Source organism: Leptosomus discolor, chromosome 11 (genome assembly GCF_034619465.1).
Source record: "Leptosomus discolor isolate bLepDis1 chromosome 11, bLepDis1.hap2, whole genome shotgun sequence".
Lineage (NCBI taxonomy): Eukaryota > Metazoa > Chordata > Aves > Leptosomiformes > Leptosomidae > Leptosomus > Leptosomus discolor.
In genome coordinates, this window is record NC_141401.1 from 1,879,125 (window position 1) to 1,906,156 (window position 27,032).

General features: G+C 41.8%; 1 protein-coding gene across 2 annotated transcripts in view; it reads right to left on the bottom strand.

The window, feature by feature from the left end:
* PIAS1 (protein inhibitor of activated STAT 1) overlaps nt 1-27,032 on the bottom strand; it is a 60,628-nt gene that overhangs the window by 22,659 nt on the left and 10,937 nt on the right. For both annotated transcript variants that reach the window (XM_086471859.1, XM_086471860.1), the window contains exon 2: nt 10,472-10,916. In XM_086471859.1, the coding sequence (XP_086327985.1) occupies nt 10,472-10,916 (445 nt within the window). The remainder of the gene's footprint in view (nt 1-10,471; nt 10,917-27,032) is intronic.

Consider the following 27,032-nt stretch of genomic DNA (forward strand, 5'->3'; position numbering starts at 1 on the left):
TTAACACAGACACCCAACGACTCGTAAAAGAGGCCAGGAACAACAGTGAAAATACTGGGCTGCACCTCTGAAAGCAGTCACATTTCACAAGGGCTGCGGTGGTTTGAAGCATTACTGCCATTTTCCAGCTTTCAGTTAAGATCCAGCAAAACCCCAACACCGCCAGACACCCTCCGTGCCCCCCGCCTGCGCTGCAGGGACCCTGTGTTTGCAGCCAGGCCACGGCCAGGAAGGTCGGGCAAAACCAGACCCTCCAGTTGCAAAACCACGGCAAGTTCCTTCAAGCAGAGGTCAGCTCAAGACGGCAAGGAAGAGTCAACAGCTTCATAAAGCCGCTGTTTGCCACCCTCGAAACCCAACCGCCCGGTCCTGCTGCTGCCTCACGTGCCACGGCAAAGCAAGGCTGCGAGGGGGCTTGGCTTGGGGAGGGCGGGGGGCGCAGGAGGGGCAGGACCTTGTTTGCACATCTGGGGCTGGCTGAGGAGGCAGGGGGATGTGCGGCCAACAAAACCAACAGCATCCTCGGGAAGGCAGAGGAGAAATGGTTTTTCTTTGTGCTTTACTCTAATCCTCTCCCGTACGTTTTTGCGCAATCATTTTATACCCGTATCTATTCTTTCTAGATCTGCTTATCCTACAAACGATGCATGAAAATTTCAACAAAACACTAAAGTGAGCTAATTTAGCAGCTTTACTATTAAATACTAAGCTTCCAAGCTTATCTACGACTATACAAACATCCTCTATGTCTAAGGACTTAAAAGATTTCTCAAGGAAGAGACACTGGGAATGTGGAATTTAAGAGCGTAGAAAAGCTAACACATTTGTATTAATTCATCTGGTGTATCTGCTGTGTTTAAGGACACCAAACAGATCCTGGCAAGTCAAGCACATCATTTGAAGTTCTGGAGTATGATTAAAACCAGAAATATGCAAAGATATAGTTTTATACAAGAAAACATTTTTGATGGCTAGAAACATGCAACCATGCCCTGCAAACAACTATTACTGTTCAACAAAAGAAAGGCAAAAACAGATCTCCAACTGAAAACTGAGCGGACTAAAATAGAATTTATAATCTAATAAAGCTGGAATCTGGCCAGGACAACAGAGTTAATATGAACATTCTTAAGTAAGTTGCCAGGAATGGTTTTTTTTGGGCTTGGGGTTTTTTTCCACAACTATGAATTACTGGATTTTATAACCTTTTCTTTAGCACTCTGAATGGTGCAGTGCTTCGAGGATTCCTTAAGAGTTTATAGGCCACATCTTCTCTGCAATCTCAGAAAGGAGGCACAATGCACAAATGTCTAATAGACTTGTCTGGGTTTTTTAATTTACATATAAAGAACAAAGGCACGGTAATTTAAAAAAAAAAAATATACATATACCATGAATCACAAGCATCACTTTACCTTGCTGCTAAAAATTTTCCTGAATAATTCAGAAATCTGAAAGGGCAGGTTTTGAAAGTATAATAAAAAGCTTTTCAAGCAGACTTATGTAATTAAACGGGTGTCAACAAGAACAGTTTCAGACAAGCCGTGTAAAATCCACTTCTCATCTTACTGGAATCTCACCATTTTTGAGTGGGTGCTGAAGTGGGGCAGGCAGAGGGGAGTATTTACTACTTCTTCATTCATCCAGCTTAAATCCAGGAAAGGCAATGAACAAAACCCACATTTTCTTGTAAACACGTACGGACACTTACTAGGAACCCGCACAAGCTCAGGTCCGCTGCCTCTGCAGGTCCCCAACATTAGTACAAAACACTCTAAAATGCCTAAAAACACTGCAAAAACATTACAGAGCAGCGTTTCTTCTTCAAAGCTGTTCTTTTTACCCATTTACTATCACCACAGTTTCCTGAATTATTTCATGCTTACCTCATTCAAGTAATGATCCAAACAGCATATGGGATTGGCATAGACTGAGAGCGACCCAGTTACGCCTTGCTGGTTGCATATTTTGTTAAACATTTCACATGAGTAATGAGTTTTCAAAATAGGAGCAAAAACTATTTTACTACATGACAGTATCATTCACAGGACCAAAACACTTACAATTCTATATGAATATATATGTACATATGTGTGTGTGTATATATAGACAGTGAATATATTATTTATATAAGTATAATAATGATACCTAAAAAAATTTCCTATCAGTTTTATTCTTTATTTTTGAAAAACCCTACAGTGCTAGAGCAAAAAAAAAAAAAAAGAATCCAGCTTGAGTGGCTGTATTTTCTACAGCTCTAAAAATATTCTGTTCCACCTCACCAGTACCCACAGCTAAAAATAGCCACACAATCTTTCTGCAGTAAAATACCTCTTGCTGTCTTGAGAAAAAGCCAGTCTCTAAACTTCCATTCAAGAGCAGATACCTTAAAATCTTTAATGAATCTTACATTATCACACCGTTGAGGTGGCAATGCTTGCTAACGCAACTGCAGCTAACCATCACACTGTCAATATACTCAGGTTAATCTTTTCCATCTATCATCACCAAGTGCTGCTTATTAAGCAGTGAAGGGAATATATTACCTTCTAATACAGAAAAATACTTGGCCTAAAATTAAACTTGCACTTTACACTGCAGTAATTACCTCAGTTCAAGCCATGAGAAAAGCCATCACTGAATTGGCCTGTTACCAATGATTTCTAACAACAGCATGTTTATTTCCAAAGGCAAAAAGAGTTACGTTAAGTAAGAGTATCAGGACTATAGCAAATTTCTGCTACATGCTGTAAGATAAACAAGAGATACCTAACCAGTTATTCACTAATCTAATACAAGTACACCATTATGATCAGTTAAATTTGCCAAAATATTAGCCAGAAAAACCTTAACATCGTACAAGCTGTCAACCCAACACATAAATAATTCTTGCTTATCTTCCCCAGATAGGTAACATACCTCATTTTGTTGCAACACAGGCATTTGGCTGTTTCTTTTAAACAACAGAAGGCATTGTGTCAATTTATGTTCAATCCTCTTTCAAATATCACTGCTGAAAATTTAATACACTGCCTCCAAGCTAGACCAAAATTACTGCATTCAGATTAAGGCACAGAAAACGTTTACCTTTTAAAAATGTAAAATTCAGACAGGCTTTGAATTATGTTCAAGTGCAGCAGAAGCCAGGAAATCCATTACACAATACCACACACACATAGCTCCTCAGAATGTAGTTTGTCCTAAATCTCTCGTATCAATCCTGAACGGGGTTCATTTATACAACTGATGTTGGAGGGGAGATCAAATGCCTGTGCACAGTACGTGGCAGCAGCTGTATACAAGCAGAAACCAAGCAGCTACACAGGAGAGAAACGACGAGAGGATACACCTTAATGGGGGATCTGTGACATCTCGGGATGCATCGTTAGCCCTTTTAAACCCCCCACAATTTATGAAGTTCCTGGGTAACACAAATGTTTACACACAAGCACTTCCCTTCTACGAACCACAACCACTTAGCACCGAGCTCCTGCCATCGTCTGGGGTCACGCAGCAGCACCTTTCACACAACCACCCACCACACCCTTCGGTCGTAGCGCACACCGCCAGGTCGGTCCCAGCCAGACCCCTCCGCCGAGGGGCACCCTCTCCCCTGGAAGGCAGGAAAAGCCTCTGGCTCATCGCTGGAGCCACGTCAGACCAAAGCTGGACCCATCGCCCCGACCAGCCGCATGGCAGACACCTACGAGCGGGCCCAAGGGCCGTGGGCTTCAGGAGCTCGACCGCGCCGGGCTCACACCCAGCACCAAGAGAAAGCCCAGGTTCCCGTTCCTGTTTTGTCACTCGCTGGCTGTGACATCTTGGCCACTTCATTTCAATCGCTTATCACAATGGATGTTGCGTAACCTTAACATTTCAAAACACTTCAAAACTACTTGAAGGGAAGCATTTTAGTAAACACACAAATCATTCTTTCCTTGACGGTGACGACTAGCTCTTAACCCACTTCCACGGGTTACAACTGCACTACACTCACAAATACACCGCATTACTATGAACAATGCCATGTTCTTTGGCTTAGATGAAAAATTTAACTCAGGTGCTGGTCAGTCTGCTGCATTTATCACTTAAGATCACTTCCAGATTCTGTTCGACTTCAGCTTTTAACAGTTAATAATCAGAAGGAACAGACAAAGCTACACTGGGGGTGGGAAAAGCAGGGAGGAAAGAGACATGAAGCAGCTTATCTGAAATAGTGCCTGAATATATATAAAAATAGCCTGGAAATACTCCAAGGGCTACAATTAATTCATGAGTATTACGTAATTTATAACTCTCTATGATACGTTGTACAAACAGAACAGATCAGCTGGAAACTCTGTGCAACTGGATAGATACTGATGTTCGATTATTTTTTTCAATCAGTCACGTATTAGAGCATTTCCGAGCACTGAGGATTCCTGAAGACCTAGAGTAAGTATTAAGGGACAATTTCACGCTGACCTTCAGCGCCAGAACTCCCTGCCTTCCCAGCCTCCTCCTGTGGAGTACGTACCCACCTACCCCAGCTCTCCTCTTGCCGCTGCCTGTCCTGGGCCCACAGACCTCCACTGCACATCTGCTCCTCTAGTTCACCAGAGGGAGGGAACATCACTGGACCCTCCGTACTCACGTTAAGTCACTTGATTTCTTTAGACACCCAAATGTATGTCCCTGAACTCAAGTGCTGCCATTCAGCCTTGAAAATTTTAGCTTCTATTCCTAAGAGCACTGACAGCAGTTAAACACTTCAAATTAGCAGCACTGAAAAGCTAGCACTGCCACATCCCTACACGGGGTACCCTGCTTCTAGTGCATTCTTACTCCCAACACGAAAGGCTAACAGGAAAGGCAAAAAATTAAGTTTAAAGTTCATGAGTAGATAAGAGTCTCTAGTCAGCTCTCTACCACCATTAGCACAAACCGTATCATCTTTTTCTAAAAGCCATCATAAAGGGAGATAAAAGTATTTCTAAAATACTTCCAAGGAGCATTTCCAACAACTAAGGGATCTCAACACCTTGGTTGCAAGAGGAAATCCTACAAAAAAATCCATACTGCAATGGCACAGCTTCCTCCCTCATGCTATGTGAGCACCACAGCCAGGCCTCGAGCTCTCCCAGCACTTAAAAGGGACACCACTCCAAGCTTAGATTGGTTCACTGATTACTAATGGATTACTCACATGCTTTGAAATGACCACGTGGTTTGCCATAATTCCTTCGACTAAAAGCTTTAATCACAGAATATCCCGAGTTGGAAGGGACCCATGAGGATCACCCAGCCCAACTCCTTAACGAATTACCAATTATCAAAAAGATATCCTAATTTGATCTTGGAAAGCAAAGCAGCTTCCTAGATCCGTTCACACCAGAGCAGCGGTGTCTGAACATCCATATTCTGTAAAATCCTGGAATTTGGGTGATCTCCATTCTAGGCACGAGGAGATGGAGCAATCAGCTAAAGCGAGTAGCCATAAATTATACTCCTTTTCTTGCAGAAGAGTACCTCTCATACCTAAAAGAAAGAGATTCTAGACTATGGAAAGATTCTCTATACATGAACTTGAGGCGTACCACACGCAAATACAAGCTGAAGCCAAAAAAAAGAACTGAAGTGCACTGTAATTCTAGTTCAGCCACAGCACATGAACGAGACAAAGCTAATATTTCAGCTTATTCTTGCACAATTAAAAGCTGCAGAGCCGGAAGTCAGAAAGCTCAAGCCTGCGTTGAGAATATAGTGTTTTGTTGGACTTCCTCCCACAAAGTACATTTAAAAACATAAACACAGAAGACAGTAAAAGCGTGACTTCCATATAAACCATGATACTGATTGCAGTGAGCAACAGATCAGCTTGCTGATACGTGAAAAAAGGGAGAAACACTTGCCAAACAAAACTTTCATCGTTTCCAAGCTAGATTTATAAGTGCACAGAGTTGTTTAATTGTTTAGCAGCTGTACCTTGAACTGCAGTCATCCTAAAGATTTTAGTCAGATCAGTTGCAAGATCTGTCTTCAAGAACACAGCACGTCCAAGTAACCACGATCAATCACAGTCAAAAAAAAGAAAATTTCCAGGTAAATGCAAGTCAGAAGCACAAGCGCTGGTTACTAAGCACCTAATTCTTGAGGGCAGGCACCAGGGGTGAAATTCTGCTTATCAGAGAAACCCCGTTATTAGAGTCCACAGATTAAGAAATTAAACTAAGACCCAAGCAAATCAAGACAAGCCTCAGTAAAGCCATTGGAAGCTCACTCCACCCGATGCAGCCAGTATCTGGTGCCTGGCAGGCAGCATACAATGCTTTCTGCAAGCGATACGCTGATCCCCCAAAAAGCCTGATGTTCGTCTCCTCCTTCCAGGAGGGTGAGGCCTCCTGGAGATCAGGTAAAAATCCCTATTTCCACAGCTCAGATCTGAGTTTCAGCTCTGTGTTCCACATGGCTTAAACCTGAAGCGCAGCAAATAAATTGTAGGGTGATCATCCATATACCATTCGGACAGCTTTTAAGAGAGTGGCATAACCCACAGCCTCTTTAATCCTTTAAATTGAAAAGAAAAGGTTAATTTCCCCTTACAGGTAAGTAAAGACCCATAACCCAGTTAAAATGTTTTTTGGAACAACTACACAGCTAAGCAATTAGGAATGGCATATGCTGTAACAAGAGGTATTTTAAAGATGTTTTTTAACTACCTAATGTCCCTTCCATAATAATCTCGCAGAATTTTGGTACTTGTTACTCATCTCACAGTAAACACATTTCACCACACAAAAGAGATCTTATCTGTGTGTTAGAAGTTACTTTTAGAAAATTGGCCCTATGCTTAAAAAACAACTGATTAGCAGTGTCTCTGCACTAGGAGCTGGAAATAGGGAAAAATTAAGTGAAACCTGCAGCATCACTTGAGAAACAAACGACCAAAATTGTCTTATTTAAAGGCATTCCTATTCAAAAAAACAACAGCTAAGTCACAATAACAAGGCAACTTTCATACGTTCCATCAAGGCCAAACTGGATAGCTTTTCCTCCAAAAAACACAGTCATATAATCGCATCACATCGTGGTTAACCATGTGGCAGAGTGTGCAGCGCTGCAAGAGCTCAGTGTACGGAGTCATCCACCAACACACATTTTCAGAATCTAGAGCATTCCTTGTTGGCTTGTGCACAAAAACATCCAGTATAGATGCTTTCTCCATTCTGCAGCGAGGATTAATGAAATACAGATCAAATTCAACAGCTCTGCTGAACACTGACAGACATCTCCTCGTCTCAGATAAACAAGCCCACTGACAGTCTTCTAGGGAGTAAAGAAAATGCTGTCGTCCCCAGCATACCCATAATTGTCAGGATTAGCCACAGGGCTCAAAGAGCTACGCAGGAGTCGTGCACTTGAAACACTCCGAAGGAAGCGCGAGACTCTGCAATCTGAGCAGAGTAACAGCAGGAGCAGAGTCCCACCGTCAGCGGGGCCGAGCTGCTATTTTCAGTTCTTCAAACAAGAGCAGGTTGAGGTGGCATAGGCTGAGTGTACGAGTTCAACTAGCTAGGCAAGTCTGCTCCTCTGCAAGCATCCTGCTCTCTGCTACAAGTTGTACAGGCTGCTGTAAGCCAGAGAAAGTTAAAAAAAAAAAGGTTCAGCCCACAGCCTTCTAACCTCAGGTTGTCGTACGTGCTTCAGCCAGCCGTGCCCAAGCAGCGATCCTCGATAGCTGCTGCCGAGAAGGGTACGGCTGGGTAAAGCACTGCATCTCCCCTTGCCGTGAATCCAGCCCAGCAAGCACTCACGTGGATTTTAATCACAGTTCAGAGCTACATTTTGAGGAAGCAGGCCTAAGAAGGTAACATCCATTTCCTCCTTTTGTTCTTGACATTAAAAATAATAGTTAGCAAATTTAATTTCCTTATCTGTTATTCACATTAGCTCATGTACTACCCACCTACATAAAATATTTGGGTACAGAATGCATGTTCAAGTGCCCTGCTGTGCAACTCCCTTCCCCAAGGCTTTGTCAAATTATTGTTTTTCAGATTAATAATCACGTCTTGATGGGACAGAAAACTACTATAGCAAACCTTCCAAGCAATTCCACCTCAACTTGGGAAAGACCAGGGAGAATCACATCCAAAGATGAGCTTTGCCCAACTTTTACATAATGACTATCATTTCAGAAGGATCTGAAGATCCCGAAATCAGCGGGGTTCACACTCATTCTTCCTCTCTCACACATTTTCTTCTATTCCAGTAGGTTCCATTTTAAGCAGGAAGATAATTATTCAAAACCCCATGTCAGGTCATCAGTTCATTCTTGTGGTGGAGGGAAACAGTAAATTCAAGTTTCTGATCCCTACCCCATGAAGGATCTGATGGGGAAAAAAGCAAACAGGAGATGCTAAACCACTGGCCAAATGCCAAGGAGAAGTTCTGAGTGTTTGTAATACACATCTGCCATTTGAAAACAAAGCCAGGGAACCTAGAAATTTGACATTTGAAGAAACTCACATTGTTTGTAGCAGTGAGAAGGATGCCCAAACCATTTGGGGCAAATAATCAACAAATCCTTTAAGACTGTTTTTAGTTAAGAGTATCAGCAACTGCATAAATGGAGAGAATTAATACAGGCCTGCTCCATACTTGCATTTAAAACTGCTACGCTGTATGCACAATTGCTCCAAGTTGTTTTGAAAGTGTATAAAGCTGCATATCACTGGTTATTAATCCAACAGGGTTTTTTAATTCACGTATATATATTTATTACTCTAAAATACCTTCATGACATTTATAGTTAGCAATTTTACAATCTGTAGCAACATCATTTCTCATATGCACGGACACTGAAGCTCTCTCTTCCCCCAAACACACATGAAAAAAAAAAAGAGCTTTTTAATAGTCTTGCTTCAGACAAACAGAAAGCCATCTGCAGATGGGATTCACAGGCAAAACCAAAACCTCAAACATATCCTTAAGTTAACTGAAAGGACAGAGATTGTTTGAAAAGGTATCTATCTGGTTGGAATTTCAGCCACTTCCATTTTCTTACCCTGACACTCAGAGTCCACAAAGGGGGAAAAACATCCTATTGTATATAAACTCCTCAAGCAACATGACATGACAGAGCACGAATTATGATCTCTTCATTTGGGGCCGCTTTGTCAGACAGGGATCTGACAGCAAAGTGCTCTTACCACGTCTAGGAATAAATGTACACTATAATTCCTGCATTGGAATGTCTTGTTGAAATTATAGCATTATTTTTAAGTATTTATAATGTAAAAGTGATGAGACACATACTGAGTATCTAATTATCCCATACCACCAGCATTGCCTGGAATGCGTATTAATCAATTAGGTTTTAGATTAAAGCTAAATAGATACAGTATACCTCTTAAAAGAATACCTGAACCAGAAGATGAGACTAGCAAAAGCTACCTTTTTGTCCCTCAATGTCTCAGTTAAAACAGTTGAACAAAAAAAATATCCAAACAACTGTTCAATACGCTCCAGAAATCTGCAGACCGCCATCACCACTCACGCATCAGGCCTCCTACATGCCCGCAGCTGGTCAGACTGTTACGTAAAGAACCTGCTCATTTCTGTTTACAAGACATCTCTTTTGCAAAGGCAATTTTTTTTTTTTTCCATTCACCCACCACCTCCCTGTATCTACTCTGACAAATCTCCTCCTCTTCCTACCAGCTAGTCTCACAGGGAATCTTTTCCAGGGTTTCAAGACCGCAGAAGGTTCCAACATGGAAGCAGCTCCTCCAGAAATCAACAGGCCTATTGTATTTAAGCAGTATTTAAGAGTATTAAAAGTTAACCACACTGTTAAGTGCTATATGGAGTCAGAGCCAGAGAAATCACACATTGTTATATAATGCTCTGTAAGCATCAGATTATTCTCAGCAGCTACGCAAGCGATTTGTACCTTAATACAAAAGACAGTGTAAAGAAAAGTAGCCACAACTGCAGAAGAACCACAAGTCTGCCTAAACTCAGGCATTCAGGCTGTCATGGATCACAGCACATATCCGGCCTGGCATTCTTTCCCAGCACAGATGAGAAGATTTTGTGGGCTTGATGGATTCGGGGGTAGTTTTGTTCTGTTTTTTAAATAGTTAAACTCTGATTTGGAAGAGCTACTGGAAGCATACAGGTTTTTTTCCTTTTCCTGAGGTTTAGTTTGTTTCTTGTCAAACTCACCCCTTAAATATAACGGATCTTTGAACCATATTTAGTGGCTCAGCTAAAGCAACTAATGAGTCTTACGTAAGAAGCCTCTCCATGTAGAACAATCTGTTCCAAAAGTTACCAAAAATAGCAATTCTCTAAACACTGGTGTGATGCAATATTTAACCAGTTACTGCATTAGCAGCTGAATTCATCCACTACTACTAAAAATTTTAAAATAAATAAATAAATAAATAAAATACTTCAAATACTATTACAACAGTTGCAACCTTACCTAGGCTGGTAGGTTTTATCAGCTCATCCAACAAGTCATAAAAAGGTAATTTCTGAAGTTTTATGTCGGGATGGACAGGGTGGAGCGCAGATGTGAGATGGGGGAGTTCCAGTTCATGTTTAGGTCCCAGAAGCGAAACGGGAAGCAATGGTGACGTGGCAGGGTGGCCATCGTAACTGAGCTGTGGAATGGTAGACGGAGACAAAGTTGCTGGCATGGAGCTCGAGTGTACGCTGGGGATAGATAAGTCTGCAGGTGTCATGATTTTCTGGGGGAACCTTCGCCTATAGAGTTCTTTGATTTTCATTTGTACAGCAGGACTGCAGCCAGCCTTTAACAAATGCAGTGCTTTTGTGAGGAGTTCGTGTTTTCGTCCGTGCTTGTTCCTTCCCGCGTAACCCAGAAGTACTTGCAGTTCAGAAACTCTAAGGCTCATAACCATTTGCTTAAAAGAAACAAAACAAAAAATTAGTATTCAAGTTACATCATTTTAAACACGAACATTACAATGTGGCTTAATCCCATTAAGCATACAGTTTTTAAAGGCACACCACCACTGCTCTTCCCCCACTGATTATCTGAAATACAATGTGAAACAGTACTTGTTCACAGACAGATAGATCTCCTTCAAAAGTCTGTAATAAGCAATTTTTAAAGGTATTTCCATTTGCCATATACAATTCTGGACAGTAATACTGGGGGGGGGGGGAAGACACGTTGCCAGCACAAAATAAAGCCTGTAAACACATAACTGTTTTCTAATCACTGCTCTGCTAGCATCTCTAATGTTAACAAAATTTTTTTACTTCTGCTAGATGAACAAAAGGTCACACATCGACAACACCCAAGTCTCCAGCACCTGCACTTAAAAGCTGTGCCAGTCCTTAACTCTGCAACCCTACTTCACTTGCAAGTCCCTCACTTTTTGCCATGCAGCACAACTAATCTACGCAGGTCCAAAGACAAGGAGAGAAATGATTGATGCTAAAATGAGAGAGAGAAATCACAATCTGAGTTGTGTTCAGCCCGGCATGATCACTAGTGAGTTAAAGGAAACTTCTTCTGGTTACTTCTCACATCACGACTGCAAGTTCTGCTTAAGATGGGGGAGTAAGGCTTTGCCTTCTATTAATTAACATCTTCATTTACACAGTATTTTACTGTCTCCCAATATGGTCTAATGAATCAAACTGGTAAGACTTGTAAACTGTTTCACTTCTTCAGGAACTGAGAAAAACATCATGCAAAGCAGCGAAGCCAGCAATCGCCTGCGTGCACTAAGTACTTCCCCGCTGGTCAAGCAGGAGCCAGAAAGTCAGCTTACCAGCCTGGTTTCTATTTAAAAACTTCTTTCACTGCTTGACAGTGGCTTGTTTGCCATCACAAGGCCTGTGACACCAGGCCTGATAGCATATTCGTGCAGAATTTGGGATCCTCAAAAAAAAACACTCAAGAAAGTGAAATGCCTAGAACCCACCGCCACGACTGGCTATCTGCATCTTCTGTATGAAACCATTAAATATCCTGAACGTTTTGTAGTCAAACCCAAAAGATCAAAATCAAAATAATGCTTGAAGTATATATTTGGGATGAAACCAATTAATTCAGCATACCAGGGTTCTGCAATTTCCCAGCCACTGAAGGCTGAATAACCAAACTAGCACTTGCAAACAATCTTTGAAATAGAGTACAAACGCTCCCATCCTCCTCTCTTCATTCTTCAAACTGTGCAAAGTATTCAGTCACAGACATTACTCAAGCTATTTTCACAGGAATTCTTAAAATTAAAGTGCTAATATTAGAAAGCATGCTATCTCTAGCTTTAGTAAAACCAGCCCAAAACTCCCATGAATTCCTCAAACCTCCAGCACCTGCACGAGATCTTCAACGTACAGGTGTCCACAAGAGGCATTTCCCTACACTGAAACAGGCTGTGCTATTTAAAAGCCCTGAATTAGATGATTCATGTATTTAATGAGGTATGCACCCAGATAGATGTATCTAAATTTGCCACCAAATTTCTTCTTTGTTGAACCACACCAACAGGCCTGAATAACCTTGCCGCAGACTACCACAAGCACGTTGGATATAACAGGAGTTTGCCAGCATTTTTCCCCCCCGAATATGCCGAGAACCTGCTTCACACTTTTAACTACGGGACTGTCACGGAGCCACTAATGAGAACAGACAAGGTACTTTTTAAGAAACAGAGATGTCTTTAAAGAATAAGGCATTTCAGTTACAACCTGAAGTGTTGACAGCTGAAAGGAAAGTGAAACAAATAGATTTGAAACATGGAAAAACACTATTTATAATGCTTTACAACGTTCTTCAACAGAACGAGTAGCTACAGCTGAAGGGTTTAATGCCCGCTACCATCACCATTAAAAGTCACTTCCTGAACAGCCAGAACCTCTCAGAGCTTCACCCTGCGCTTGTTTTGTAATAAAACTCATAGGCCGAGCCTGCAAAAAACACAGAGGATTAAGAAATAATTGAACTAACAGAAAAGCTCCTGCTACATGTTGGATGCTTTCCATTTTCTGAAGGTATAGGCAAGTCAGAAATAAGCCTACAGAAAGCAGGGTCTATCGCATAGCCAGACTCACGAACGAAAACAAATAAAATTCCCCAGACTTTCTCCACCCTGGTGCATTCCTTACAAAGGGGGATGAGAACATTTTTATTTGCAACGTTGAGGGCACTAGCAGATACACCGATTAAAAACGCAGTCATGGAAAAAAGAGTAATCAAGGTTTGTGGGTTTATTATGGTTTCATACTCCATTGATAAACCTCTCTTCCACCGATTAAGAGAGGCAATGCCTTAAAACACACACACCCCCCCATATCCATAGGGTTTTGCCAGTGGATTGTGTCAATCAGTGGCATGGGGAAGCAGAGCCCGACAGACAGCCGTGCTGGCAAAAGTCTCTCACGTCGCTGCAATCTGAACATGAAAATTCCTCTCCCCTCCTCCACCACAGTTGTGTTTTATTTGAGGACACAACGCAGCTCTACCAGCAGAAGTGCCGCTGCCTGGACAAGCACTCCCCAGGCTACGAGCCCTTGGCCCGTGTCACACCGGTACCCTAATCTTAGAACAGGCAGGATAATTATAGCAGGGAAACAAACCAAGTGCTGTCAAACACACACATAAATACACGAAAAAGCTGCAATTTGTAATTTTCCCCACCCCCCTTCTCACCTCATCACCATCCAAACCCCTTGCTGGCTTAGTTACACCAGCAAAGCTTCGAAGGGCAAAGACACAAAGCGTTTTGCTTCAGGAAATCTTGCTTTTTTCCCCTTGTTGCCTGAAGCAGAGTAGTAAAAAGATCAGTCACAGCAGCCCACCTGCACCTGCAGCAAGCTACACAACCCAACACAAAGAGTCTGTCTCCCAACAACAGCCAGCATCCACAATGCAAGTAACTGCCCCTACCTCTGGCTGTTTATCAGAACCGGCAAAACGTTTGGGTTTTTTCTTTGCTTTCTTACTTTACAAAAGAAAGTAACTAAACAAAAACCAACAAAAAATCCCAAGCAAATAAAAATGGATACAGGATACACACAGCTATCAAGGACAGACTGACGGATAGCCTGCAAACTGCAATTACAGGTAACTAGGTGTTTAGTTACGTGTTCACGTACGGGTAAATACACGTTCCTACAAACACCATATCAGTGCACAAGAAATTGCTACCGTTTAGCTACAAAAAGGGTTGAGCTACTTGCCACTTGCCTAACTTTGGCGTAAGAAACACAGCAAGCTGACTGCAAGTTTCAGATACAACAAACCCCAGTATCAAGCACACTAGGTGTCCTGATGAGGTGCATTTTGGTATGTGTCATATCTAGGCAACACCTAAAATTCAAAGAGAGGGCAAGGACAGTAGAAAAACTGTTCAAAGTGTAAAAGAGTATGAACAAGCTTTACAGAACCTCGACTTACTGCAGTTTAGCAGAGTATTTCTACTTTGACTCACTGTAAAAGACCTCCCCAGAGTTTAGAAGGTAACTCTAATCTATAAACATACATCTGACATTTCCTGCTCGACAATACAACACAAACACGTGCTCCTCCGCAAAAGCTGCATTAGTCATGGGGATTGCCTGGCTCATTACCTACACTCCCCCTTCAGCCCACGTCCCCTCAACCCAAGGTGACCACTTTGGGAAGCCAAAGCCATCAAGGCATTTCACCATCTTAAGACAAGTCACCTAATCGTATGTGCCAGGCAGGAGGCCCACGGAAGCAAAGAGGCCAGTTTATTTTCCCACCTCCCAGTTGCTCGTTTCCAAACCTGTGCCACTTTTCTCCTACCAGGCTGAGTGAAGCCAACCACTGGATGCAGTTCTGCGGCAGCCACGTGAGCAGGTGCATCCCCCTGCTTCTGTGGGTTGAGGAAATGTTCTCAAGCAACTCATCTGGAAACAAGGATTATTTCCTGCTCCACACCTCCTTCAGATAACCAATAAGGTTTGGAAGAAAACAGCTGAAGGATGCATAAGCAATCCATGGGTGGCATCCTACGTCATCCGCCTACTTCTCTCCTGTGACTATCAACAGGAAAGCATGCTCTACCTACAGCTCTCGCTTTCAAAAAAGTTGGTACACCTTCAAAGCTAGCAGATACAAAAATTGTTTAAGACCCCCCCAAACCAAAAATTGCATGTAGACACTTAGGAGGGAAGAAGGAGCAAGCGTCTTCTCCAAGACACCCACGAAAGGACTATTAAATAAAAAGCAGCAGGCTGCAACATCAACGAACGTTTCGTAGCTCCTGACTCACTAAGTTCTCTCGATAAACAAGCACATCTGGTTGGAGACACATGTCTATGCCACAAAACAGGGCCATGTTCCTTTGCGAATGCTGTTTAGGCATCCAGAGCAAGTACGTTATCAGGAACCTTAACTTCTAACAGAGCAGCCAACGTTAAGAGTCGTTTACTCTGATTTCTCTCTGCAGAGAAAATAGCAGAGGTAAATCTTTATTTTTAAAGAATGGTTTTCCACACAAGCCCAGTCATTCCACCCATCAAGGAAAGACACCCAGGCAAATTCCTGGCTAAAGAAGTCCAATCGTTAGCACAGGTTAACAGGTCAGACCAAAGAAAATTGCTTTCAAGAACTGGACCTTGTCTCACTGATCTATGAAGGTTGGGAATTAAGTTTAAAAATAAATAAAATCTAAGTGTTAGTACCTCTAGATAAGAAATTCCTTTAATAACCCTGTGTGGCACATGATTCAGAGAAGTGCAACAAAAAGGACAAGCAGATTCAGGCAGAGAGCATCATTTCTAGACAGGAAAACACACGGCGGCTAAAACACTGGTTTGAAACGCAAGAAGACGAGCTGTAAGCCCCACCGCTCAAGAAAGGATTAAAGATAAAGGTTATCTGCTGAGATTCAACACCACACAGAGTGAGCCTTCACCCTTTCACCCCCCCCCCCCATTTTTTAAAGCGAGGGACTTGCCTCAGAGGTAAAACTCAGGCAGCAGTCAGTATTTTTTTTATTTTATTTTTAATAAATTGAGCAGCATGCATAGGAAAACATGGTGGACAATAGTGAAAATTTATCACAAATACCAGCACCACAAGATACTGTCTTGAAAGCAGCATACACTCATCCATCATCAGCAGCATTAATAGCCCCAACAGTTTGATGAATGCTTTCTAGAAAGGGTATTTCTACATCTCCAGTAATCAGCCCTGGGATCTATCTGGAGAATTTAACAAGTTATTTCCGGATGTTTATGATAACTAGAAGCTGTGAATAAGCTCCAAAACACATTCAAAAGATTTGCCAGCACAACAAGAAGCATTTGGCTAGGTACCACACCGCATTTTGTGCCTAAAGCTATACAACAGGTCCTCTACAATTCCCTAACCATTAACATGAAAGTTAAAGGGGAAAAAAAGAAAAAAAAAAAAATCACCTCAAACACTAGCCAAAAAATGGAAGAAGAGAGTAAGTAAAGGAGAAAGAAGAAATGAAAAAACAGGTACCAAACGGGAGATCACTCATTTATAATCAGCAATTTAAGACAGGGTCAGTAAATTTCTTCTGTTACTAGAAACAGCGTGATTAGCAACAGTTCACTAACAGCCTCTGAAATTAAGATTCATTACTACCGAAGAGGGCAAGCACTGCAACAAGTCACTTTGAAGGCAAAGCATAAGACAGAAAACCCTTCTGACTACACGCTGTACTCTTCTGACCGCTTCACCAAAGGAGCCTCCTCCACGCTGACCCCCTGCGCAGCACCTTCGGCCCCAGCACCCAGAGGGATCAGCTCCCGCTGCAGTCTGCATCAACAGCGTGGCCGCATTCACACCGGCAAGGCTCTAACGCGGTTTTCAAGGACAAGGCACATGGAAGTCTCCCCTTTAAGAAACAAGGAAACTACTATTCAAGAAATTCCACAATGCGCTTCCAAAAGATAGGGTTTTTTTAAAAAAAAAATCAATTTTTTTTTTTTTTTTTTTAATAAAAGTGACTAGGAAGCATTAGATTAGTATGGAAATGGTTTTGAACTAATCTCAGTATGCCTCCAACACCCAGCTGTAAAAATACAGGAGAGTTCCTGCATGCTATGAACAGCCTCTTTAACCTCTGATATAAATCTTCCAGAGGAGAAAGCTATACCTGAGCTACAGGAGCGTTCTCAGTTACACAGACTAAACTCTTGGGTTCTTACAGACACTTAAGATTTGTGAAAATGGGAAATCATGAAGGTAAAAATAATCCCATCTTTTACGAAGGCACATTCCCTAGTCCTGAATTCTATCTGCAGGACTCACACAAGGAAGCGATCAAGGCTAAACTATAAAAATTGAAATCAGTCTACCGAAAATCTGCAAGAGGGAGTGAAACGACCAATTCATGGAAGCTGAAGCGCCTCGATGACAGGCTGTAACTTCCTGCGTTTGTCTAACGCAACCAAAACACTCCAAGGTTGAAGTCGTCGTAATTCAAAATGGAGGGGAGGCAAAAGCACAGGAGAACAGTCATAAATATGCAATACACTACCACCTTTAAAGAGGCTATTGGCTTTCAAAATGAAAAAGTCGTCCATCTCCTAGAGTGGTCTGTATAATGCCTTGGCAAGCAGGGCAGCACTGAAAGAATAGGTGCGAGCCAACGGCAGGTACAAATATTATTTGTCTTTTGTTGCACACACAAGGAGACAGATTATTTCTTAATCAAAGAAGCCCTATATTTACAGAGTATATCAGTGCTCATAAAGAACAGGTTGCAATTGCATGACCAAATCTATGCAGTTGTCTAGCTGGCAATAAAAATAGATTTTAATCCATTAAAAATGCATCAATAAAATTATGTCCATATGTTCTAAATGACAAAAATAGCCTGGGCTGACCTACCGTTAGTATCTCCACAGATGTGGGCTTCCTTAAGGTCAAACACTGTATTCATGATTTTCACCAGGTAACATATTTCTTCCCATGCTAGCAGAGAAGGTACACTATAAAGCTGAAGGCATCAGGCGTTATTTACTTTAGCATGCTCACAAACAATGTATTTCCTTGCCAATGACATGGTTGCATATCTGTTAATAAAAACATTATGACCCTTGAACCAACCTACCCAGATGATGAAGCTCAGATTCAAGCACCTGCTAACACTAGGAATCTCTGGCAGCGAAGAGATCACCTAAAAACTACAGCAGGTCCGTCCAAAGGGCTTTTGGACAGGAGGTCCTGCAATTTCCTACTGCCACCCTTCTGTATTCAGTTCAGGTAGCAACTTGCCAAGTATACCATAACCACTCAACTCTTAATTTCACAGATCAACTAGTAAAGGGACATTTTTCTTACCTGCTCTTGGCAAACACTGCTTGCTTCTATCTGTCGTGCCGACTACCCTCGAACTCAGTAAGTTCTAGTAAGGTCTAATGCTGTTTCATACATGAACACTAATAAATCTAAGCTTCCCTTCCAGCCCACAGCTCAGAGGCCTCCATCTAATCCTGCACCAGTGACGCTACCAAGTTCTTAGAGATGTCTGTCCCTTACTGGAGACAACAGAGCCCACACGGGAGAACTAGCAAAATTCACAGAAGAGTGAAAAGCTATCGCAAAAGAAAACAGTAAGAGAGCTCTAGTCCCGCTGAACTGGCTGCTAGCAACAGGCAGAGTCTGGAATTTTTAATATAATCCCCATGTGTTAAAAGTTGTCTTATGGTTTTTGCAGATGCCTGTGGTATTTTGCTATGCTATCACATGTGTGGAATATCTTCTAAATGCCTTGACACATACAACCGGGTAAACTAGCATAGACAATTGCCCTGCTAGACCCCCACTCCACCCCTTTCCCTAGAGGTTATTTCCTCTGGAAGAGAAATTCAGCAGAACAGACTGTGTGACCCCGTACCCAAAACGCCACTTCAGTGCTTGAACACTTTTTCCTTTTTTTTTTTTCTGAATACGAAGGCTTGCAGCCCACCTCGTGTCCTGCCCTGGCTCCCTGGCTGCACATTAACGCTGCCACAGCAGAGAAGTGGGGTGGGCAGCTGGGCAGTAACTTGCTCCATCTGCAAAAGCTAGCTTTGCTGGAGAAAGTCTGCCAAGACTTTAGTCATAGCTAAATTGTACTTGATTTAAAGTCAGTCACATTTTATCTCGATCCATAACAAAAGTTTTACCATTCTCAAGAGATTTTATTCACTAGGTGAACTACATTATTACTTTTGGTATTAAATAAGGTTGCTGACACAGTAGTAATCTTCATTTCAGTTCTTGGAGGCTCAAGGTTTTTTTCAGCCACACTCAAACCTAATTGTCCCTAGTGTATTTATCTTTGCAGATGGGAATTATTTTTACAGAGCTATGCACTAGCATGATTTTCAGGACAAGTAATTGCAGAAATACTAGTTGAGACAATCTCTGGACACAAAACAATGTGCCTCTCTAAAGACAAACAGCTTACACCTAAGGCTAATAATGAAGACAATTATTTTCAGCTATTTGGGAGAGGGTCATTGCCAGACAAATTTACTTTTTATTAAGAACGTTCTTATCCTTAACTAAGCCTTTCAACTGGCTGACAGAAGAGCTAATTCCTATGCAGTAAGCTTCAGCAGAACCCAAGCCAGCCGCAGACACAGCTGTCCAAAGAGCTTGCTAAACACAGCAAGTCCTATTATAATCTCTCTAACAAGTAGCACAAAAGGTCTACATCGGTATAATGAAAATATAACAACTTATATAGCATCCAATCATAGTCTGAAAGATTGTCTTTATGTCTAAAAAAAAAAAAATTAGGACCAAGTAGTCTCAGCTTCTGGAATCCATACAGGAGGTCACAAACACACATTTATTTCCCCTCCCTCAGTGATTTTAAAAAAAGAAAAAATATATTTTAAAATATACAATTAAAACAAAAACAATGGTTACATAAATGATACAGATAGGGACTGTAAGTAAATGAGAAGCCTTTTAGCCATACTTTTTCAGCAGAATACTAGAGAATGAAGTCTAGTTGCTTCCTAAATATCTAGAATACCTGCATGAATCACATGTAGCTTTTGGAAGTCAATTCTGAAGGAAAGCTGGAGAAGAATGTACCTGGAATTCAATGCACGTACTCGCATTGCAACATGGATAAAGAGGCAGCTTCCATGAGCAGCTTACAGAACCTCTGAACAGCAAGACACATACATTCCTACATTGTTTGATGTTTGCTTGCAATAGTTATTTAAATCTCTACGGCATCAACAGACATTATTTCTCTATACGTGTTAGCCAACCTGAGCATCACTTGATTAAAACAAATTATTGCCATTATAGATGCACATTTTTCCTCCAAGACTTTTTTTTAACCTTTTTATTTCTGCAGCTTACAGAACTGCAGAGTGACCTATTCTGCACATGCTGTAAGTTACCACCCAGCGCTGAAGAGTCGGCTGTCCACTATAAGCAAACTTTTTCTATCTAATCAGCTTCAAATTAGATAACACTTCAGGATATGAAGTTATACAGCCAAATAACCCAAAACACGCCTAGATGAACTATGGATTTTTTTTTTCCGCTCATTTATCCCATTTTCTACGATGCAGCACTGGAGACAGACTACACCATCACTGACTATTATTCTGGTATCTCAAAAAGTTTTAATTAACAATCACATTAAATTTGGATGCTGACTTGCAAAGCACTGAATAGCAGGCTGAAGTCAGTATATAACTGAATATCATCTCCCTTAAAAGTAACCACTTGCTATGTTAATGCCCCAAGAGAAGGAAAACTAGAAAACTGGAGTTACCTGTTCACAGTTCTCACTTTAAGAAAAACAGATTTTTAAAGCCAAAATGGCACGTGACAAAATTAGTGTTTTCTTTTAGACTTTGAAGCAATCCTTCTCATACAGTCCCATTCTGAGAAACCATTCCCAGGCTTTGTGAATCACACCTAAAAAGAGCCGTTCTGAGACGCTGAGCTCCATCACACAAGCAGGATCTGACCACGGAGCTGAGGACAGCAACAGCCATAACTCAGACAGGGTCACAGCTGCCATCGGCCACGTCACTGCATACCACGTACCACCATCACCTTGTCCACACACCATCTCACAAGATGCACAAGAACGTTTGATAGTGCTTTTGTCTGTAACCACAGGAATATACAAAAGACTGCAACAAGTTAGTAGCATCTAGAAGAAAAACTAGGGAGGAAGGAAAGGCAGAAGGAAGGGGGAACAACAGGAAAATTAAGAGATCAGATAAAACATTAGATACGGCAAATACTCAATAATTTATCAAAGACTTCCCTTTCCAAAGGAAGAAACAGAACACAAATGAAATAAATCTGCTGACAACAAATACCTAATGAAATACACTGGCCAAACACCCTATTCCCTTCTAACACTGGTCCACCAAGAATAACAATTTATTACTACTAGCAATTAGTCTTAATTCTTATCGCAGAAATAAGCAATGAAGCCAAAAGTTCCCACTGTGTCAGTAAGCTGAGAACAAATATTCCATCACGCAATCATTCTGGTGTCTGTACAGTCTTTTTTTTTAAAAAAAAAAAAAAAGCTAGTCATTCTGCACATAATTTCTTTATTTCGTAAGGTTTTCAAATTCCTGTATAGAAACTACATAAGGAAGCCAAAGAACAGACTTCTTTTTAAGTAGTTACATAGCAGTAAGTCATCAAGATGAATTTAAAGCTTGAACAATACTAAGAAACTTTCCTTTTACATTACAGTTCCTCGGAGTATCAGGCACGATGCACCTGACAAACGAAGTATCTGCTCCCCAGTTCTGCAGAGTGCTTAACACAGCACGAAACCGAGGGAAGCCCCAAGTTTCAGACATCAACACTCACAGCACAGATTATCTTGAGTTGGCCTCTACTTTGAAGTATTGCTTTCAAGCACATTCTAGCAAAGCTCTTCAAAATCATTCCTTTAGTGCAGTTTTTCTAAGTCTTCATACAGCACAGGCAAGAGAAGCATTTTCTCTGCTCAAGTCATCCTCTTCTTTCAGGAGGAGACACAGACTCTCTTGCCTTTCCTCTATCTATTTCTGAAACAAAGCCATCATCACAAGCAGAGGAGATGATCCAAGTTGGTTTCCCTCTGCTTGCTTAGCCCTAGTCCTTCATAGAAAAAGCTTGTCCCAGATGTTTGCTGGAGACCAAAACAGGACCAACAGTCCTTTCTCTGTTCCTTATCTATTGACTCTTTTCTTGTTTAAGCATCACCATTTATCTGGGAGCCACTTCACTGTATTTTATCTGTCAATACTGCAGTGGCCATAAACAAAAGGATGCAAGACAGGCAAGACTTGATGGTAAGCAATATATTTCATTATATTTAGAGAAAGAATTTGCACATCTGAAATGTTTTTCATCCATATCAGTTGGTCTAAGAAGAATTACTACCGTTTTGTGTTTTATAGAAGCATCTACCTGTGAACAAACAGGCTCAGGTTTTTAGGCACTAGCCTAAAAGCAAGAAATAGCATTCACGTGTTTACATGACTCTTCCAGTCCACAACCACTTTCATCAAGTTAACAGATAATTGCAGATGAAATTCAAAGTTACTAAACACAAAGTAGTCAAAATTGGAGGAAAACCTAAACTTCTCACGTGTTTCTCTCATTACGTAGCTGATGGTTCAGGAGAGGAATTCTAGCATCGCCACAGACGGCTCTTCAGGCAGCTACAGCCAAATAAGCACATTTGCAGGGAACCAGGAGGCTAGACAACCTTGGAAGGTCCCTTCCAACCCCAGATTCTGAGGGTAAGAGTATTTTTCCAGAACCAAAGGAGAAGTCAAAAGAGGGAATCAACAACTACAAACAAGAATGTACAACATCGCTGGTCCCACAGTCATTCCAAAAAGGCAAATAATTTCAAAATACATACTGTAAACCTCGGAAACAGGGGCAGAGGTGGACAGGAGAAGAAAGCACCAACATGGGAATGGTTCGTCAGTGGAATATGACTACCCATGACTATCGTAGGAACACATAGGGCTATGCGACCAGATCAGAATACCACCTAGAAAAATCACTCTTATCTATCCCAGACGATTTTCTCTCTCAACAAGGTATCCAGAATAGAGAGTAGCCACGTAACAGCAAACCGCTAGCAAGAAAACTAGGCGTGAACCACATGTGGCCACCCAGTAATTCAAGAAAAGTCAGTTTTTCAAACTCTGAAGCCCTATTGTCTGTCAGCACAATAGGGAACACAAATTACAGGTCTGACTATTTATAGAGCAGTTAAATGTACACTAAAGCCTAATTTATTCCTAACTGTACAGATGCACTAAAAAATGGATTTATTGCACGCAACAACATGACATAGAATTAATATTTACATCACATATTGAGACAGATCAATTTCAAATTGCCAAAATACGTTTATTATCCTAGGAAAGAAACCAGCAGCTGGATGAAAAAAAAAAAACACAACTTTTTATGTGACTTGTCCAAACCCAGGTGAAAACACTGGCAGTCAGAAGTTCATTTCCCATTTCAAAAAAATCTTACTGTGTCAGTACTCAACCTAGTTCCCACCGAGCCGGATTCAGGATCCTGGGTCAGTCAAGTTAATGAGACATGGATGACTTCTTTGGCTGCTACTCATGACACTAAAGCGTCAGGAAGACTGTCAAGAATCACCCTGATTTCATTCCAAGTACCAGCGCAGCTTGGAAAGAGAGCAGCGGGGCAGCAGCAGTGCCAAACACTGCGTGCGTATCCTGGGGTCGACATCTAAAAGAGGCACGGGGACAAAGAAAGGGAAAGCAGGAAGCTCAGTTTTTCGTATCACCCACAACGACTGGTTTCTTCCCACTATGTAAAAATGCAAGAAGATGATGGAAGAATAAGAGAGGAAGCAGACCTTCCTGCTTTTCTTCAACATTCAAAAGGGGATAAAGAAAACAGTTTCAAATGACAATACGCAGCCTGAGACAAACTGAGAAGAAACATCTTAGGCAAGGCCTAGACTCCTGACAAAGCTGATCCTAACCTCACAATCCTACTTCACCCCTCAAAATTTGGGCTACTCTGTCCTTCCAGTTCTGTCCACGCCAGAAAATTGTATTACTACATGTACTGGCTGCACCGTGTTACCTATAGGCTCGAGGCCAAGCATACAGTGTTTAAGAACCCATTAGCTCACAGCGATTAATCCCAGGACAAAACATTCAGCAGTGCGTTAGAAAGCTAAGAACACACTCTCCATGCAATATTTTCCTGGCCCACACATAGCACAGACAAGGCCTATAGAAACATTCCTTTCACGTTAAGGAGAGATACTAAAGACACTTGCTCAGGGGGAACAGGGATATTTCATTTCCCAGTGCCATCAGTCTGACACACTGTCCCCCTCCCCGCCACATCATCAAAGTGAGGCTGATTTCAATTAACCAATTCGCACAATAACCCCTGCCCTGCATGGAAACCAACCGCTTGATTCAATGAAGGTTTTTATAAGCCAAGTTTCAGCCACACCTATGATTTAAAAAAAATACATGAAAACTATTGCAAGTAAACTCCAAAAACGATACTGCATTTAACTTGGCTTCAGCCACAAGAACAACCAGAACTGCAAGAGCTGCCTAAGAAAACTTTGCTATCAAAGTTAAAGCTTCCATGGAAATCCTGACCAAGTGAAAACAGAAATTGTGCAGTGTTTCTGCAGCACTGACTGCAGATACAAACACTCCCAGTACTTCTCCCACCCTGCAGAGAGCTGCCTCCCCCCCCAACTCCCACCCCACTCGCAGGGCAGAAGGAGGACACTGCCCCAGTCACTGCTCCTTGTCGTCTTTACTGACCAAACTATTGCCCCACCTCATTAACTGCACTCATCCAAATCCCATTCTGAATAGGAATTTGCATATATACAAGCCTTTTGCAGCTCATTAATGTCATTTGAATAACTCTCACGTGTTCATGAATTTATGCTCTGCCTGTCCCCTTTTACATATGGAGGGGGGAAGATCATTTAGGAATTCACAACAAAACGAAGCATTTCCAGAGTTTCAGCCTAGCATTTTAGTATGAAGTGTCTGCACCCTTTTGCCTCCTGATACACTCACCAGGTAACACACAGCTTCTACTCCAGGTAAGGATGTTGTAAGTGTTGTACTACTTCACTTTGGACATTGTAGAGAGGCAGGTGCTGCTCTCTTCTCACACGTAATTAACGATAGCACAAGAGGGAACGGACTCAAGCTGCACCAGGGTAGGTTTAGGCTTGACATTGGAAAAATTTTTTCACTGGAAGGGCTGTCAGACCCTGGAATAGGCTGCCCAGGGAGGTGGCTGACATGTGTAAAGGTCGTTTAGATGTGGTGCTTGGAGATAGGGTTTAGGGGTGTGCTTGGTAGAGTAGGGTTGACGGTTGGACTCCATGATCTCAGAGGTCTTTTCCAACCCGAATGATTCTATGATTCACAACCTTGCCCAGCCTCTGTTGTCAAAAGCAAAGGACAGTCTAGTATTGGGGAAAAAATAGAAAGAGGCATCAAGACATCAGTCATGCAGAGGCCAAGGCACAAAGGCGTCAACGCAGTTAATCACCTAACATTTAGCTCAAGCCCTTTCCTAACCTATATGAATGTACTCCAAAATACAAAGGCACATTTAAAAAAAACAAAACAAAAAACTTTTCTAGCTAACTGAACATAGGAAACAAGTTTCAACACATCTCTGCTTCCCCTTAAAACAGCTTGGCACCACCTCAGAGTTCGACATACATTTAAAAGCAACCGAATAGCACAGGTCAAAGGAAACTATGAAAATCCAGTCCGCACACACAAGTTGAGTATTCTTGCAGTATTAACGGTATTTAAAAAAAACCAAAGAAGAACAACAGGCCATAGATCCTTAGCTTGCTATTCAAAGTTCTTCTATTACCAATGTTTCTGAGTTGTTCCAAGACCAAACAATGGAGGAAGGTCATGTGTGGAGTTCTGCAAGAGCCTACGCTGGCACGTGTAGCTTAACCTATTCATTAACGACCTAGAAAACGCAGTGATCAGTGGGGTGACAAAGTTGCTGACAATATGATGTGGTTGTAAGCGTGAAGGCAAACTGAAGAATCACTGGAAGACCTCTGCGACAGGGCGATTCAATGTATATAAACGTAAAGTGACGTCTATGGGGAAAAGCAGAGCAGACAGACCCAGCTTTACGTGTAAAGTGATGGGCTCTGGGATGACCTTTACCACACTAGAGCAAGCTCCTGGGCCTAAGATAAACAGACAAAGGAAAACATCAGCTCAGTAGCAGTCAAACACACAAATCATTGTTAGAAATCATCAGGAAGGGAACAGAGTGCAAATGAGAAACCGTTATACACTATATAAACCCCTGGTTCACTCGGATGTCACAGTGCAGGTGGTTTTGGTGGTCTCATCCTAAAAGAAAAAAATACATACAAGTAGAAACGTTCACAGAAAGGTGACAGAAGTCCAGCATGACTTCCCCAACTAAACAACAGCAAAAGCTAACACTTTTCAACCTAACAAATAGAGAACACAAGGACAGTCATGACAGCAATCTAGAAAACCAGGAACAGCACAAGGAGAGCGGCCAGGGATCAGCTCTTCAGCCTCTTTCATTACACAATAGTGACCGGGGAGGAAGCTGCCTGGAACCAGGCTCAAAATTCTATGACTAAAACGAAATGAGAAGGGTCCTCACACAGCAAGCAGCAGAACAGAAACCCGTGCCAAAATAGCGTGAACAAAAAAGCGTGCCTAGGTTCAAGAGGAACCTGGACAGGCCCTTGGAAAATAGATTTATCTTGGATTGCCCAGCTAGCAGCCCCCATCAGGTCGAGAGGGCTGAGCTGAAAACAGCTGGAGAGCAGGAGAACATTGCAGGGAGGCGACAGGTATTTCTCATACTTTGTCCTGTTTCCACTTTTCCCTACGCACTCGCTTCTGAAAGCTGTAGGAGACAATATGAGGCCAGATGGGCCCTTGGTCTGAACCAGTACAGCTCCTTTTACATTCTCAAGATCAGTGTAACATGCATGTTTATTTTTAGCCATTTCCTCAAA